Source organism: Lolium rigidum, chromosome 3 (genome assembly GCF_022539505.1).
Source record: "Lolium rigidum isolate FL_2022 chromosome 3, APGP_CSIRO_Lrig_0.1, whole genome shotgun sequence".
Taxonomy (NCBI): Eukaryota; Viridiplantae; Streptophyta; class Magnoliopsida; order Poales; family Poaceae; genus Lolium; species Lolium rigidum.
Window position 1 is genome coordinate 38,889,471 of NC_061510.1, and position 18,585 is coordinate 38,908,055.

At 45.4% G+C, this 18,585-nt stretch overlaps 1 protein-coding gene across 1 annotated transcript; it reads right to left on the reverse strand.

Moving 5' to 3' along the window:
• Window positions 1-648: 648 nt before the first annotated feature.
• Window positions 649-15,688, reverse strand: LOC124694700 (hydroquinone glucosyltransferase-like). The gene is made up of 2 exons (XM_047227655.1): window positions 14,472-15,688; window positions 649-883 (listed from the first exon to the last, which is right to left on the reverse strand). The coding sequence occupies exons 1-2, from the start codon at window positions 15,686-15,688 to the stop codon at window positions 649-651; spliced, it is 1,452 nt and encodes a 483-aa protein (XP_047083611.1).
• Between the last annotated feature and the right edge of the window lie 2,897 nt (window positions 15,689-18,585).

Sequence of the window (18,585 nt, forward strand, 5' to 3'; positions counted from 1 at the left end):
ATAATATTGCACATCGTTGTGTTTAAGTCACACAAAAAATGTTATTTAAACCGAATATTTTGTCATTTCTCACAGATAGCCATATTTAAGTTCAAAAGAACCAACCTCAGGTTGGGTGGTTAGGAGGGTGGTTGTACCCCTAGCCCACCAGAGTTCAAACCCCAGGTTTGACATCTGTGTGTCTCATAAAGGCGGAATATTCTTTCAGTGGGAGGCGACGTTCCCGTCGACAGACGAGGCGCTCGTGGTGACTTGTCAATTTCAAGATCCAATCCGCCGGCTCGGTCTTCCGGAGGTGCTCATAGGGGTAGGGTGTGCGTGTGTGCGTTCATAGGGGTGAGTGTATGCGCGTGTATGTGAGCGTCTGCGTTTGTACTGTGTTTCTCAAAAAAAAAAAAAAAAAAAAAAAAAAGTTCAAAAGCTTTGCACATACTGTACCATTCTCTACATGCATGACTTTTTTCTTGATTTCTCAAAACTTTCAAATACGATTTTTGGTCCACACTATTTGGGTATCAACTGTTACCATCCGAAACTTCCCGTCACAAAAACAAGCGGCACATTATTTTTCGCAGGGGACGAACAGCCATCCGATAGACAGGTAGAGTTTTTACGATGGTGCGTGCAATTTTTTCCATGGACGAACAGTCATTTCTCCAAGCCACATGCCACCTTCCACTTGGTGGCAACTTCCTCAAGCGCGCGGCGCGACGACCCTTCCGGCAACAAAGCACTCGCCGCCTCTTGTTGCATGTCTCCGGCCCGGCGCCGCACGAACCACCCCTTCTCACCATCCATGAGGAGCTCCTTCACGGCAGCCGCGATCTCGTCACGCACCACGACGCCGTCCTCTCGCGCCGGCGGCCGCAACGCCACCCCAACCCGCAAAGTGTTTTCTAGCGGAGCCGGTAACGACCGGAGTTCCCCGAACCAATCACATAGAGCCAGCTGACCCAGTACAATCTACCACGCCCGAGTATTCATGCGTATAGTTCTTTTGTGATTTTCTGCTGCATGTGTAGGTCCCACCCACATGGCTCTGTCCCCTTTCCTCTCTCTCCACAACTTTATCGGATTGCTCTCGTACAGCCCCGGGTCAACACTCAGCAGGTTATTGTATATCATATTTGTTAGGATTTAATTAGTTTACTTAATTAAAGGGAATCCTTCCTATGTAACCGTCGTCGTGCGGTTGCTTCGGCAACCGACGCGACGCTCCCTCACACCCCCACGATCAGTCGCGTCTCCTCTTCGCGACGGTTGACCTTGTATAAATACCCGATTGTCAATGGAATAAAGAACACAGTTCGATTCATTTGCTTCTCTCTCGATCGCTCTCAGTTTTCCTTCGAACACGTTATCAGCACGCTCTCAATCCTGAGCGATTTCGAGATCGGAAGAGACAAGAACAAGAAGAAAAGTTCTCTACGGGGACAATCCGATGGAAGAGGAATTATGCCTTGTGGACAGTGCTACCACAAACTCCATACTGAGGGAGTTAAAATATTTTCAGACTCTGAAAAAGATGAATGGAGATATTTTAACTATCGCTGGACGCGATACGGTAATTGTTGGCACTGGACGTGCCATATTTACCCTCCCAAACGGTACACAAGTGATCCTTGAGGATGCCTTGTTGTATCCCGATTCTTCACGTACCTTAATCAGTTATCGAGATATTCGTAAGAATGGATTTCACATCGAAACCCATGAAGACAACAAAGAGGAGTATCTACTCTTCACAAAAGATTACGGATATGGCAAGCAAGTACTTGAAAAAATTCCTTCTCTGTCGTCCGGATTGTACTATACGTACATCAAGCCCGTAGAACATGTTGCTTACAAGATAATTTTCCAGAATGTTGATGCATTCCAAACCTGGCATGATCGCCTAGGCCATCCTGGTATCGGGATGATGAGGAAGATTACTAGAAATTCCATTGGTCATAATTTGCTTGAGTCCAAATTTCCTCAGTCTTCAGATTTTGTGTGCACATCATGTGCCACGGGAAAGCTTATTTTAAGGCATTCGCACCTCAAGATACAAGCTGAACCACTTCAATTTCTTGAACGAATTCAAGGAGACATTTGTGGTCCCATCCAACCATTATCTGGATCGTTTAGGTATTTCATGGTTCTTATTGACGCATCTACACGATGGTCACATGTGTGCCTTCTTTCCACACGGAACCATGCATTTTCCAAGATAATGAGGGAAGTAATTAAGTTACAGGCCCATTATCCAGAAAGTCGAATTAAATCAATTCGCATGGACAATGCTGCAGAATTCTCCTCACGTGCTTTCAATGACTATTGCATGGCCCTGGGGATTGAAGTTCAGCACTCTGTTCCATACGTCCACACTCAAAATGGTTTGGCTGAATCCCTAATTAAGAGGATCAAACTCATTGCAAGACCTTTGTTGATGAATTGCAGCTTGCCAACATCGTGTTGGGGTCATGCAGTTTTACACGCTGTCGACTTAATACAATTGCGACCTACTGCATATCACGGTACTTCCTCTCGCAATTGGTACGTGGAAATCCACCTAGCATTTCCCATCTGCGTAAGTTCGGATGTGCTACATACATCCCGATCTCACCACCTCAGCGGACATCCATGGGCCCACACAGAAAGCGGGGATCTATGTGGGGTACAAATCGCCGTCGATTATTAAGTACCGGAACCCCTTACGGGGATCTATTCACAGCCCGTCACGCCGATCGCATATTTGACGAGGAACACTTTCCGGCATTAGGGGAGATTTCAAGTACCAGAAAGAATGCCCGGAAATTGATTGGAATGCTCTTGCCATTTCAGCCTCCGATCCACGTACCCAAGAGACCGAACTACAAGTTCGGAAAATCATAAATTTGCAACATCTTGCAAATAATCTGCCAGATTCATTTACTCGATTTAAAAGGTGTCACAAAATCCTTGAATCCGGCCAGAAATGTGCCCGAAAGAGTGGAGGTACCAACTAAAACCACTCAACTACCCGTTCCCAAAAAGAGGGGAGTAGTACGGCCTCCGACCAGGATCCCGCTTCTCGCAAGCAGCAAAGGAGAGTGAGGAGAAACTCCTCAAAGTCGAGTAGATGCAAGTCAACTCAACGTTGACAAACACCTTATGGGTAGTATACACCCACTGGAAGGGCAACCTCCACAACCCAGCTCCAGCTTGCACACACTGGCTGGGACATCGGAACACCTAGACTCACGCGTATTGGGAAATCACGAAGAGTTATCAACGGTGCACGAGATATCCATCAACTATATCGATTCTGGGTAATCATTCAACCGTAAGTCTACGATTGTCGACACTTATTTTTCTGCTACAATTGCAAATACCCTTCTTAATGATCATGATCCAAGGACTATCGTTGAGTGTGAAAAACGCTCCGACTGGCCTCAATGGAAGGATGCAATACAAGCAGAATTAGCCTCGCTTAATAAAAGGAAGGTATTCACAGAAGCAATACCTACACCTCCCAGTGTTTTCCCTGTGGGATTCAAATGGGTTTTCCTCCGGAAACGGAATGAGAACAATGAGGTGGTGAGATACAAAGCAAGGCTCGTAGCACAGGGTTTCACGCAGAGACCCGGCATTGATTTCAATGAGACATATTCTCCAGTGATGAGTGGTATCACTTTCCGATATCTAATATCTTTGGCAGTGCAAAATCGTCTATCTATGCAGTTGATGGACGTCGTGACCGCATATCTTTATGGGTCACTAGATTCGGACATTTACATGAAGGTTCCAGAAGGAATCTCTGTTCCGGATGCAAGCACAAAAAGCAACATGTACTGTGTAAAACTGAACAAGTCTCTATACGGCTTGAAACAGTCGGGACGGATGTGGTACAACCGACTTAGTGAGTTCCTTCTTCGCAAGGGTTACTCCAATAGTGATGATTGCCCATGTGTCTTCATCAAGAAGTCCTCTTCAGGATTTTGCATCATTTCAGTGTACGTCGATGATCTCAACATCATTGGCAACACACAAGATATTGATGAAGCACGCAATCATCTAAAGACAGAATTTGAGATGAAGGATTTGGGTCAAACCAAATTTTGCTTGGGTCTTCAACTCGAGCACCTTCCCTCAGGAATAATGGTACACCAAGCTGCCTATATCCAGAAAATATTGGAGAAATTCAATATGGACAAATCCTATCCATCTAAAACTCCCATGGTGGTTCGATCTCTAGACGTAGAGAAAGATCCGTTCAGGCCGAGGGATGATGGAGAAGAGATGTTGGGACCCGAGGTTCCATATCTCGGTGCCATTGGAGCGCTTATGTATCTTGCAAATTGTACGAGACCCGACCTCGCATTTGCAGTGAATCTACTTGCTAGACACACGCAGCTCCTACCAAACGCCATTGGTCGGGAGTAAAGAATGTCTTTAGATATCTCCAAGGCACAAAGGATCTTGGCCTATTCTTTCGGCTTCGAGAAATCTGGACACCAATATGATTAGATACACAGATGCTGGCTATTTATCTGATCCCCATAATGCCAGATCACAAACCGGCTTTGTGTTCCTACATGGTGGAACTGCAATATCATGGAAGTCTTCGAAACAGACTTTAGTTGCAACATCCACCAATCATTCTGAAATAATCGCATTATATGAGGCATCACGCGAATGTGTGTGGCTTCGCAGGATGATAAACCACATACAACAATCATGTGGAATTGGTTCTATCGAATCACCTACCATTATCTACGAAGATAATGCGGCTTGTGTTACACAGATGCAAACAGGATACGTCAAGAGCAATATCACTAAGCATATTGCCCCTAAGTTGTTTTATCCCCATGAACTCCAAAAGGGTGGGGAAATAAACATCTTGCAAGTCAAATCATGCGATAACCTCGCTGATCTATTCACAAAGTCTCTACCAACTTCAACGTTCCGAAATATATTCATGGAATTGGTATGCGCGAGTTCGGGATTTGCAAGAGTCGGGGGAGTATCTTCCTGAACTATTCCTGTTCAAAGCATCATATTACACTCTTTTTCCCTTTATGAGTTTACTTTTCAGGTTCTCATTAAGGTTTTTAATGAGGTAATATCAACATAAGATTATATGTCATATTTTCTGTTTTCCCCACCGGGGTTTTTAGGAAAGTATACACGACATATTTATTGCCCTCTAAATTCTATGGATATACTTCATATCGAGTTAACGGAGGCAATAATCATTATATGTTGGATCATTTTCTCCTTATTTTCCCACGGGGTTTGAAGGAGTTTTACCGAGCATATCCTACACTACTTCTCATATTTTTCCCACAGGGTTTTTGGAGAAGATTATTCCAAGGATGATCAATCGCAAGTACAAGGAAGGATTAGGGGAGTGTTAGGATTTAATTAGTTTACTTAATTAAAGGGAATCCTCCCTATGTAACCGTCGTCGTGCGGTTGCTTCGGCAACCGACGCGACGCTCCCTCACACCCCCACGATCAGTCGCGTCTCCTCTTCGCGACGGTTGACCTTGTATAAATACCCGATTGTCAATGGAATAAAGAACACAGTTCGATTCATGTGCTTCTCTCTCGATCGCTCTCAGTTTTCCTTCGAACAATATTGAAATGGTACATCTTTTTTATGATCCAAATTTGACACAACTAACATACCTATGCGAACCAATCCAACCAGATATAGAATATATATATATATAGAAGAAGTTCAAAAAATATCTTCAAATATGGTTCACATATATTCCAATAATTTGTTTTATAAAAATAGGTTTAGTTTGTTTCATATTTTTCATAAAATATCACAGAAAATATCTTCAAATATGGTATAGTTTTACCATTTGTTTTGTGTTATTTTCATTCCAATTTGATAAATCGCTAAATTAGTTTCAGCTCCATTTCAGAAAAAAAAATCAAAATATCCTCAATTTTTGTTTTGATTGTGGATGCCACTATCACATCGACATATTATTTATATCATATTGAAATATAAGAGCATCTCCAGTCGCGTCCCCCAAACCGTCCCCCAAAGGCCTTTTTTGTCCGGCGCGGCCCAATACGGTGTCCAACTCCCCGAACCTGTCCCCGTTACAAAGGGGACGCACCGGGCACGCCGGACACAACAAAATGAGAGGCGAGGAGGCGCGGGCCCGACGCGTCAGCGGCTCGGACGCTCAACCGCCGCCTACGTAGCGACGGTGCAGTTTCCGGGAAGCGGAACCGTCGCATTGGCAACCGCGTCGACGATGCGCCAACCGCCGGAATGGAGCGCGGACTACTCGGAAGAGCCACCGCCGCTCTCTTCGACTTCTGCGCCGCCGTTCATCCGCGCTCAATAAGATCCGTATGTAGGCGCTTTCGGATCTTCACCGGCCGCCATTCATCCAAGCCTCCATCTGACACCTCTAGCGACGATGAGCTACATCTCCGAGCTCCCGTTCGACACCGTTTTGGGGACGCGGCTGGAGATGCTCTAAGACATCCTTCTTATGATCCAAATATGACACAACTAACATGCATATGTGAGCTAATCCAACCAGATACTTATTGTCACATATTCCATTTTTCTTCTTGAGAAGTGCATGGTATATTTATTTTAAGTTTACGTTGACAAAATATTGTCCAATTATGTTTTAGAAATCAATCACATTTTTTAGGCAGAAACCAGTTAGAAATCAACAAGTTTTCTCATTTATTTGAGATTTGGCACACATGAGAATGAAACATTGAACATGTCACAAATAGATCAAAGCATTTCATACAGTTTTTCATTTTTGTTTCTTTAAGTTTCACATATCCTACATAAACTTCAGTATCAAATTGATTTGACATTCATTTCAGTGCACCACAAATATTTCACAAGTTTACAGAGAAATAGAGTAATCAAATTTGTCTTTTTCTGCAAATGAAATCAAATTCGTTTGAAATCTTAGAGCAAACGAAAGAGTAGAGTTCAGCTGGGTAAGAAATAACCATCGCCAAAATCATTGCCCATATCTGAATCCACATCAAAATCCATCAAAATAATCCCTAGATCTAGAAACCAAATCCCAAACCTAGGCTAGGCTGCACATAGCTTTGTCTTCCTCCGGTTGGTCCTCATGCGGGACGCCGCAGGCCTGCAATCTCGCCGTCGTTCCGGCCGCAATTCCGTAGCCTCGCCTCTCGCAAGCGGAGGCGCTGCGATACAAGCTCGAGCCATCGCTCATGCGCCGCCGTTCTAGGCGCACCCTTACCACGGTTCTGAACGCCGCCTTGCCGCGCCAACTCGAGCTTCCGGTTCTGGCCGCCGGCCGGCAACTCGAGCTTCCTGTTCTGGCCGCCATCTTGCCGTCACACAGCTGCAGCGGCGGAGTTTTTCCTCGATCTAGATTGAGAGAGAGAGAAACGAGAGAAAGATTCAGCCATTCAGGAATGGTCCGTGCCTTGATATTTAAGTGGGCCAACCACGTATTATACGTATCTCTGGACAGGGGCTCGAGGAGCAGGTGGCCGCGGCGCTGGCGATGATCAAGTCGATGGATCCTGAAGACCCGCGGCGTCAATTGGCGGAGCAAGGGCTGGAGGAGCTGGAAAATTTGAAGCCGTGAGAGCCTCGTTCCAGATCTCGCCGGTGAGGTCGTCCCCAGTGCTGATACAAGGAGCTCCGAGACCTGCTATCGTTGCAGGTCGTCGAGGTTCGGCGGAGGACTGGAGACGCAGGGCGAAGATCAGGAGCGGGAATCCTTCTCCGACGAGGTTTTGTTCGCCGGAGAGGGTGGGGAAATTTGGATGGTTTGAGCAGGGGCGGGCCCCATTGCGCAGTGACTCGTTGGTGGCTGCGATTGGTGGCCGTCGGTTGGATCCTCCCAGGCGAAATCAGTCCGTCCATATTTCTTCAGGGGTTACGTCTTTTGGGAATACGTCTCCAACTAGAGGTATATCTGTGACTGCGCCGGCAGTGTCGGCCAACGATCTCCTGGTCGGATCTAGGTTTTCGCCTAGTGCCTCGACCTTGGTCTGGGTCAGGAGAGAGCTAGTTCAAAACAGATCCTTCACACTCGTCGATTGCTATCCGGCTGGACGTGGATTTCTACCCGAGCAACGAGTTATCAAGTTCTCCGATCTCCGGGGTGCGGGCGAGGGAAGAGATCTTTCGTCGAGGTGGTCTCAATGGCGGGTGGAGGTCGAGGTGCGGGCGGATTTGGTGGGGGGACCGGTCGTGGGTCCGGTGGTGGACGTGCTCCCACCGCAGCCGGCGGCGACCTCTTCGAGCCGCTCCTTCGCGAGTGTGCTGTCAAGGAGCCTGTGGTGGTCAAATCAGAGTTTCCTCCACAGATGATGCAACAATTGGGGGTTGGGCAAGGTATGTTCCCGATGCTTCAACCACACATGTGGAACATGCCGATGAATTAGTGGCCTCAGTTCTTCGGCAGTCAGCAGATCCCTCAACCTGGTTTCAATCCAATGATGATGGTTCCGCAAGGGATTCCACAAAATCTCCCGCAATCAAACAGTCAGGGGAGTAGTGCCAGCATGGTTCCTTTGCAGCAACCACAAGGCTGCGGGTGCAGGAAGAACAAGAAGAAGACTCAGAAGAATCCTGGTTCTGATGGGTCAAGACAGAGTGGAGAGAAAGGAGGTAACAATCTTCAGATATCTGTGATAGGTGGTCCTGGACCTATTCTGGATCCAAAATTCAAGTCTGTAACTTGCTACAATTGTGGAGAGCTGGGACATTATGTGGGTCTGTGCACTAGGATCAAAATATGTTTTATCTGCAGCAAGACTGGGCACCATATGGACAATTGCCTTATGTGGTACTCCCTTCTTCCAACAGCCCAATATTGGGGGAGTGCAAATCCAGGGCTGGGTTTCTTCCATGTGGAAGTGGAGGGTCCAGAAGCTGTGCAATGGCTGAACATGGATAATGTTGGTGTGGTGGTGGTCAAGGAAGGTGAAATATCAGCTGGTGACCTTGAGAAATGTTTCATTGATATGTGGAAGGCAAATTGGTTTTTTGGCAGATCAGACAGATTGGCCCCAAGAAGTTTTTAGTGAGGTTTCCTCCTAGTAAAAGAATTAAAGACTTGGTGGAATACCCCTCCATCAATCTAAAAAAAGATGGGGTGGTGATCTTCTTTGAGAACTGGGAGGGTGAAGCTGAGCCTTTTGAGGAGTTTCAAGAAATTTGGGTCAAGATCTATGGTATCCCTGCTAAGTGGTTGACCTGGAAAACTGTCTGCCAAATCTCAACATCTCTGGGTGTGCTTGTTAATATTGACTGGCATGGCATATTCGAAGTTTCTATGAGGAGGTCGGGGTTAAGGTGGCTGTGAGAGACAAGTCCAAGATCCCAACCAACAAGCTGTTTGAGATGGAGCAGTGTTTTTACCTGGTTAATTTTGTGGTTGAGAGTGAAGGAGAAGCTATTGATGTGGATGATGATGATGATGAAGATCCTGGTCTGGGCAATAAAGGTGACACAGTGAATGATGATGATGAAATTGGTGATGACTTTAAGAGCTTGGACAAGGACAAAAATAATGGTGCTTGTAACAAGATGGAGGCCGAGTCCTCCATGCCTCCTGGTGGGAGGAATGAAGTACATTCTCGTGCTCATCGGAAAGTCTGGAAGTGTACGTGCGGGGAGAAAGTCCTTGGGAAAGAGCCAATTGTACAAGTCGGTAATGATTTAGTACTAAGGGGAGGCGAGGAAAATATTGGGAAGAATCTTCTCCGAGCACTTTGATGAGGAGAGTGATGAGGAAGTTGATGATGAGATCCGAAGAAGGATAGTTTTGTGCTCAACAATCCTGCTCTGTGATGCCTCCTATGGCTTGGAAAGAAAAGAAGAGCTGGGGACCTGTTCAAGCTACAAGGATGAGCTCCAGGATTCCAAGGGATGGTAAGTCTGCTATAGAGAGAGCTCAAGATCTAAAGAAGGCTAAAAATTTGGAGATTCCTAAAGGTAATAGAATACATGGCTTCTCAAATTCTTTTGCTGCTCTTGATAATCCATCTTTATATGACACTGCAAAAACTGCTGGCATTAGTCACGGGTCACAAAAGTCTAGATCTTCGATTCTGTTATTAATGAAATTAAAAAAGTTGAAACCAATAGGCTTATAGATTTCCATAATTCTAATCCTGAGAGTTTTCTCCCCAATGACATTAGTCTATTTGTGGATGAACTGAGGATTGGTTTTGATGATGAGGGTGCGTTTGTCTCTGATCAGGAAGATCACATTAGTGATGTTCCTGATGAGGATGAACCTTGGACATTAGTCCACAGTAAGAAGAAAGGTAGAAGAAAAGCTGATTTTTAAAAATGGTGGTAGCTCTAATATGGAACACTAGAGGTCTAAATAGACCTGATAAGCTTACTAGAGTGCATGATCTCATTAGAGGAACATGTCACGATATTATTTGTTTTTCGAAACTAAAAGGAGGACTTCTCTAGCATTCGGCTTAAACAATTAGATCCGGGAGAGAAGTTTACCCGGAATTGGTTGCCTGCTTGTGAAAGCTAGCTGGAGGGATCCTTGTTGGTATTAATATCGATTTGTTTGATATTATTAAATGGGATATTCTCTTTTTGTGTATCTGTTCATATTAAAGCAAAGAAAGACAATGTCATTTGGAGAGTGGTTGCTGTGTATGGGTCTGCTTATGAGGAGTATAAGTTAGACTTTATCAATGAAATGCATAATATTATGGCTTGTTGGAATGGTCCTACCCTGGTTGGGGGTGATTTCAATCTCATTAGAGAAAAGTGTGAGAAAAGCACTGGAAACATCAACCAACACTGGGCCAATCTCTTTAATGATTGGGTTAATAAATTTAATTTGATGGAAATTAAAAATCCTAGTAGACAATTTTCTTGGGCTAATAACCAAGATAATCTGGTTATGGCTTTGCTTGATAGAGTGTTTGTGACTACTTGCTGGGATTCTCTCTTCCCTGCTAGTAGCTTAACCTCAAAAGCTAGGGTTGGGAGTGATCATACTCCTTTGATTGTGGACATCTGGGGCTTTGAAAGTTCCTGTTAATAAGCAATTTAGATTTGAGAAGTGGTGGCTTAACATTGAGGGTTTTGACCAGGTGGTTGCCAAATTTTGGCAAGCCCCTTGTCATCTTCATAAACCTATTGACAGATGGAATTTTAAAATTAGAAATACTAGGAAAGTGTTAAAAGGTTGGGCTGCTAATATTGAATCTGCTCAAAGAAAGAATAAACAAAAGTTGGTTGCTGAGTATGATCTGCTTGATATTATTGCTGAAACTCAGTGTCTTTCTCCTGTTTCTAAAAAAAGGATGAAAGATATTTCTTTTGAGCTTACCAAGATTTGGAGTAATGAGGAAATTAAAGCTAGACAAAGATCTAGGGAAAGATATATCTTGGAAGGAGATCGTAACACTTCTTATTTCCATTCTGTAGCCAATCAGAGAAGAAGGAAAAAACAAATCTGTCAATTACAAGGAGATGAGGGTATGGTTGATGACAACAAAGGTATGCTGGACATTGCTGTTAATTATTATAAGACTTTGTTTTGTAAAGAGTCTTGTCTTGATGTTAATATAGTAGATGATTTCTGGGACCCAGATGATATGGTGTCACAGAATCATAATGATATGCTTGATGCTCCGTTTTCTGAGAAAGAGGTTAAGGAAGCTATTTTTGGCTCTTATGCTGAAGGTGCTCCTGGTCCTGATGGTTTTTCTTTCTTATTTTATCAACATTTTTGGGAGCTCATTAGAGCTGATTTTATGGATATGGTTAAGGATTGGAATGAAGGAAAACTTGATCTTTTTAGATTAAATTTTTCTCTGTTGACTTTGATTCCTAAGGAAATTGATGCTGTAACTATACAGAAATTCAGACCTATTGCTTTGACTAATTGTAGTTTCAAAATTTTCTCTAAATGTGCTACTAATAGGTTGGGTGTGGTGAGTGAGAAACTTATTTCTCCTAATCAGACTGCTTTTATTAAAGGGAGATTCATACTTGAGAGTGTGGTTTCTGCCCATGAAGTAATTCATGATGCTGTTCGTAGTGAAAGTAATGGTTTTATTTTTAAACTTGACTATGAAAAGGCTTATGATAGAGTTGATAGAGATTTTCTGCTAAGAGTTATGAGGATGAGGGGTTTTAGCCCCAAGTGGATGAGAATCATTGAAGGTTTATTATACAATGGTTCTGTGGGTGTGAGGATTAATGATTGCAATAGCAATTTTTTCCTTACTAGTAGGGGTGTAAGACAAGGTGATCCTATATCACCTATTCTTTTTAATTTTATGGCTGATGTTTTTAATAAAATTTTATACAAAGCTGCTTCTGGTGGAAAAATAGCTGGGCTTATGCAAGGCATGGGGAGGGGGGGTATTATCAGTATGCAATATGCTGATGATACTTTACTCTTCCTTGAAAAAAGATTATCTTCTGCCATCAATTTAAAGTGGATTTTAGCTTGTTTTGAGCATATGTCTGGAATGAGGATCAACTTTCATAAGTGTGATCTAGTTCCTATTAATGTGCTTGAAAGTGATGCACAACTTTTTGCTCAAACTTTGAGCTGCAAGTTGGGTGAGTTTCCCTTACAGTATTTAGGGGTCCCTCTGCATTCATCGTAAGCTTAAAAAGAGGATATTCAACTTCGTTGTTGATAAAATTATTAAGAAAGCTGCTGATTGGAGAGGTAAACTTCTAAGTCATCTTGTCAAACTAGAGTCGGTTAGAAGTGTCTTGGCCGATATTCCGGTTTATCTCGCTTAGTGTGATCAAATTCCCTAAGTGGGCTATTACTTTGATTAACTCTCGGATGGCTCACTTGTCACGTGGGATAATTATGAGGGATACCATAAGTACCACTTAGCTAATTGGGGTTTGGTCACTAGGAAAAAGGAGTATGGAGGGTTGGGCATCCCTGACTTATCAGAGATGAATATTTGCCTTCTAGCTTCCTGGATTAAAAGATACCATTTGGATGATAACAAAATTTGGAGACCGATAATTGATAGCAAGTATAATGTGAATAATCCTAATATTTTTTCTTGCTCTGATAATGGGGCCTCTCCTTTTTGGAAAGGGGTGTTATGGGCTGCCAAGGCTGCGAAGATGGGTTATATGTGGAAAGTTGGTAATGGTAGAACTATTAAGTTCGGGAAGACCACTCGGTTTGGGTCTTGCTCTCTAGCTATTCAATTCTGGGAAGTGTATTTCCTGTTAAATGAACAAAATAAAACTATTGCTGATATTTGGGATGGTGTTTCTCTGAAAATGACCTTTAGAAGGTGTTTTGACCACAAACTTATGTTGAAGTGGTTTGAGATTCAACAAATTGCTCAAACTCTCCAGGTTAGATGATTCTAAGGATTGTTTGATTTGGAAGTGGGCACCAAATGGGGTCTATAGTGTTAAGTCCTTATATGCTGTGATTAATTTTGGAGGGATTCAAACTATTGATATACATTGTGTGTGGAAAATCAAAGTACCCCCGAAAATTCATTTTTTTTTCTGGTTGCTTTCACATAATAAGCTTCTCACTAGAGATAACCTGGTTAAAAGACAAAATGTTGATGATCTGACTTGTGTGTTTTGCAATGAACTAGAGTCATGTCAACATCTGTTTTTTGAATGTGTTGTTGCTTGCTAACTTTTGGAGAGGGGTTTTGGATGCCACTGGGTTTAAAGTTGAATATCTCAGATATACATGATGTTGCTGCCCTGTGGGCTGATAGAAAGAAAAATAAGAAATGCAATTTGATTTTTGCTGCTATTTTGAGGACTATCTGGATTACCAGATATGACCATGTGTTCAATCGGGTGCAATGGTTTGGCATGCAGGTTCTGTGGAGACGTTTGCTAAACAACTGTGCTCAGTGGAAGATCCTACTGAAGGAAGTAGAAAAAGAAGGGCTGATATGTATGATGAACAAGTTGGAAGGAGTGGCCAGATTGCCACCAATGATATTGTGGCCGGATCCTGGGTGATTCCACAGAAGAAAGCAAGAACTACTCTGGAGGTTTGTGACAGGAACAATTCGAGAGGATTTGGCCCAATGCTTATGACTGCGGAAGATCTGGCAAGGACTCTTGAAGCAAATGATCTGGTCCTGGTGGGGGATGGGGCATGTTTTCAGGTCATGGGTCGCCAGTGACTTTGCCTGTTGTCTTCTGCTGTTTAGAATGTAATTTGTTGGCTCTCTTGTGCTTTGACTTTGTGCTGTATAAGTATGGGTCTGCGGGTAGAACTTGGTTTGTAAGGTTTTAAAACCTCTGAATGCTGTAAACTGATATATCTGGTTTTAATATATTTAGAGCCGGGGCATGCCCCTTTTTCTCTAAAAAAAAAGAACTGTTCTCTACAATCAGCAAAAGATACTAAACAAGAAAGAAAAGATACGACGGTCCCAACCCCGAATCGCGAGGGACGAGCGAACCGCGGATGCTTCACCGGTAGTTACCGGCTCCGTTAGAAAAATCGCTCTCCACCCCAACCTTCCTTTCCAAGATAACTGCATTCATCCTCTGCTCCGCGCCCAGCGGCAGCGCAACCATCGGCACGCCGGATTGCACGCTCTCCAGCGTCGAGTTCCATCCGCAGTGCGACACGAAGGCCGCCGTGGCCGGGTGAGACAGCACGCGCACCTGAGGTGCCCACGCTGTGACGGCGAGGCCCCTGCCCGCCGTCCTCTCCAAGAAGCCCTCTGGGAGCCAGGCCAACGGGTCGTCATCGTTTCCACCTGTTGCGGTCTCCGACTCTGCCGTCAAGTCTGGCACCCGCACAACCCAAAGGAACCGTTGGCCGCTATCCTCTAGCCCAGCGGCGAGTTCAGTGGTCTGCTCCAGAGACAGCGAACCGCCGCTCCCGAACGAGACATACACCACCGAACCTGTCGGCTGGCGGTCCAGCCACTCCAAGCAGTCTTGGTCGCCGACGTCGGGCTCTGGGCTTGGCTGGCGGACAAGCGGCCCCGGTGCGAACACCGGCGGGAACGCTCCTTGTTCTGCCGCCAGCTTGAACGCTTCCACGAGAGCAGGTTCCATCTCGTGAAAGGTGTTCACGAGAAAGCCGTCGGCACGGAGGTATCGCCGGGTGTCCTCGAGAAGTTGCGGGAAAGCCAGCCTGTTGGGATCACGGTATGGAACCGGGAAGTCTTCTCGGCGCATCGACACGCCCTCGGCAAGCTCGACAACCTCGGGGAAGTCGCGGTGTTCGCCAGGAGGGAGGCCGTGATGCAGCTCCATGAAGCGGCGTTCGAGGGCAAGCATGGTCAGGTTGGTGGGGACGAAAACGTAGCCCGGAACGCCGAGCTCAGCGGCGACGAGCAGCGCCTCGGGGCCGAAGAAGTCTACAACGAGGGCGGCGAGAGGCCCGGCGGTGGCGCTGATGCCGCGGACAAGTGCACGGAGGTTCGGGACTGAGCGTCGGATCAGCTCCAGGAACACCTGGAAGATGTCGGCCGCGGGGACGTCACCCATATCTACTGAGGGGAGCACGGCGGTGGCGACGGACGGAGGGAGGAGGCAGCTGGAGAGGACATGCGCCGGAAGGGAGAGGTTGCTGAAGGTGACGAGCGTGACCGCGAAGCTGTGGTGCTCGACGAGACGCCGTGCCAGCTCTGCCAGTGGAATCAAGTGGCCGGCGAGAGGGCTGGCCAGCAGTACGGCGTGCGGCCGCTCGGAGCCGGTATTGCTGCCGTTGAACGACTCCATCGATCGTATCTACGGTCAATACGTGCTCAGGCAAGCTTCATATAGATGCTTGATTGATCCAAGGAAAATATCAACGCAGATCTAGACTACGCGTTCAGCATGGTAGGACCCTTGTCAAAACAGTGTCTCTCCGATCCCGCAGGCTGCAGCAAAATAGTTGACAGCTCATGGCACATGGTCGCTCTCTAGATCAATCCTCAATCCCCGTATGCAGTTAGAGTATCTCCGCTCGTTTCCCCGACGAGGCCCCCGAGCGAGGACGTTTTTCCCATCCGAACGGCGAAACTCGGTTCAGTCGTGCTCCCGGTTCCTCGTTTTCGTCCGGATTTGGTCCTTCATCCATTCGGCGAGCCCACGCCATCCCCGGTCCCTCGGGGAGCTATTGGGGAGTCCGGAAGAGTGAAAAGCGGGGAAGGGCCCGATCTGTCGGCGACTGGACACACGAACCCCACCACCACCTCGCTCAAAATCCCCCCACCCCTCGTATCTCTCTCGCCGCCGGCACCACCCCGCCGGCTTGTTGCCCAGATTCCGCCGTCCCTCCTTCCCACCTGCCTATATTCCGCCGCCTTTCGACGGCCTATCTGCCTGCTCCTCCGCCTGCCTGCTTTTCGATGACGGCCTACTCCTCGTCGTTCGCGTCTCGGCTAGCCACGACCACGCCCGTCAGGTGTTCGTCCATTTGCCTCGTCGGCCATGGACTCGGACGAAGAGGAGGAGCAGATGTTCGTCGAGCTTATGCGAGAAGAGATGGCAGCCGCCGCCCAAGACAAGGAGCACATGATGATCCTCGGTTGCTTATCAAGCATATACGCCGGGGTGTGATGTCTACGGGTGCTTCTATTCTTGTAGACAGTGTTGGACCTCCAAGAGCAGATGTTTGTAGAACATCAGCAAGTTTCCCTTAAGTGGATCACCCAAGGTTTATCGAACTCAGGGAGGAAGAGGTCAAAGATATCCCTCTCAAGCAACCCTGCAATCACGATACAAGAAGTCTCTTGTGTCTCCAACACACCTAATACACTTGTCAGATGTATAGGTGCACTAGTTCGGCGCAGAGATAGTGAAATACAGGTAGTATGGATGTATATGAGTGGTAATAGCAATCTGAATAAAATATGGCAGCGAGTAAACATGCAACAGAACAGTAAATAAACGGAGATTCGATGTTTGGAAACAAGGCCTAGGGATCATACTTTCACTAGTGTACACTCTCAACATTGATCACATAATAAATAAGTTCTCTTCCTTTGTGCTACATATACTCTTGTTTGATAATGAACACCATTCGTTGTGTAGGGCTACAAGAGCACCTCAATGCCGGAGTTAACAAGCTCCACAACATTCGGCATTCATATTTAAGTAACCTTAGAGCATAATAGATCTTTGCAATTTAAACCGAGTACTAACATAGCATACACACTGTCACCTTTACACTATGAAGGGGAATAAATCACATCAATACTATCATAGTAATAATTAACTCCATAACCTACAAGAGATTATGATCATAACCTACGCCAAGAACTACACGATGCACACACTGTCACCATTACACCGTGAAGGAGGAATAGACTACTTTAATAACATCACAAGAGTAGCACATAGACTAATAGTGATACAAATCTCATATGAATCTCAATCATGTAAGGCAGCTCATGAGATCATTGTATTGAAGTACATAGGAGAGAGATTAACCACATAGCTACCGGTACATCCCTTAGCCTCGATGGAGAACTACTCCTCCTCATGGGAGACAGCAGCGGTGATGAAGATGGCGGTGGTGTCGATGGAGATGGCGGTGATGTCGATGGAGAAGCCTTCCGGGGGCACTTCCCCGTCCCGGCGGCGTGCCGGAACAGAGACTCCTGTCCCCCAGATCTTGGCTTCGCGATGGCGGCGGCTGCGGAAGGTTTCTCGTACCGTGGCTTTTCCGTATCGAAGATTTAGGTCGGGGAGCTTTAAATAGGCGAAGAGGCGGAGTCGGAAGGGTTACGGAGGGGCCACACGCCGGGGTGGCGCGCCCTCTCTCGGCCGCGCCGCCATATTGTGTGGGGGCCCACGGCCTCCCCTCTGGTCCCTCTCCGGTGTTCTGGAAGCTTCGTGGAATTATAAGGTGCTGGGCGTTGATTTCGTCCAATTCCGAGAATATTTCCTTACTAGGATTTCTAAAACCAAAAACAGCAGAAAACAGGAACTGACACTTCGGCATCTCGTTAATAGGTTAGTTCCAGAAAACGCATCAAAACGATATAAAGTGTGAACAGAACATGTAGGTATTGTCATAAAACTAGCATGGAACATAAGAAATTATAGATACGTTTGAGACGTATCAAGCATCCCCAAGCTTAGTTCCTGCTCGCCCTCGAGTAGGTAAACGATAACAATGATAATTTCTTAAGTGACATGCTACCAACATGATCTTGATCAATACTATTGTAAAACATATGAGATGAATGAAGTGATTCAGAGAAATGGTAAAGACAATGATTAAACAACTGAATCATATAGCAAAGACTTTTCATGAATAGTACTTTCAAGACAAGCATCAATAAGTCTTGCATAAGAGTTAACTCATAAGCAATAATTTCTTAGTAGAAGGCATTGAAGCAACACAAAGGATGATTAAGTTTCAGCAATTGCTTTCAACTTGTAACATGTATATCTCATGGATAGTTGTCAACATAAAGCAATATAACAAGTGCAATAGGTAAACATGTAAGAATCAATGCACAGTTGACACAAGTGTTTGCTTCTAAGATAGAAGGAAGTAGGTAAACTGACTCAACATAAAGTAAAAGAATGGCCCTTCGCGAGAGGAAGCGAGGATTAAATCATGTGCCAGAGCTTTTCAAGTTTTGAAATCATATAGAGAGCATAAAAATAAAGTTTTGAGA

Bases quoted from the DNA above. Each gene is read 5' to 3' on its own strand.
- LOC124694700 (XM_047227655.1), bottom strand. From the start codon at position 15,688: ATGGAGTCGTTCAACGGCAGCAATACCGGCTCCGAGCGGCCGCACGCC. The intron at 884-14,471 runs GGTTGGGGTGGA...AAACACTTTGCG, and splicing joins GCAGTTATCTTGGAAAGGAA to GGTTGGGGTGGCGTTGCGGC.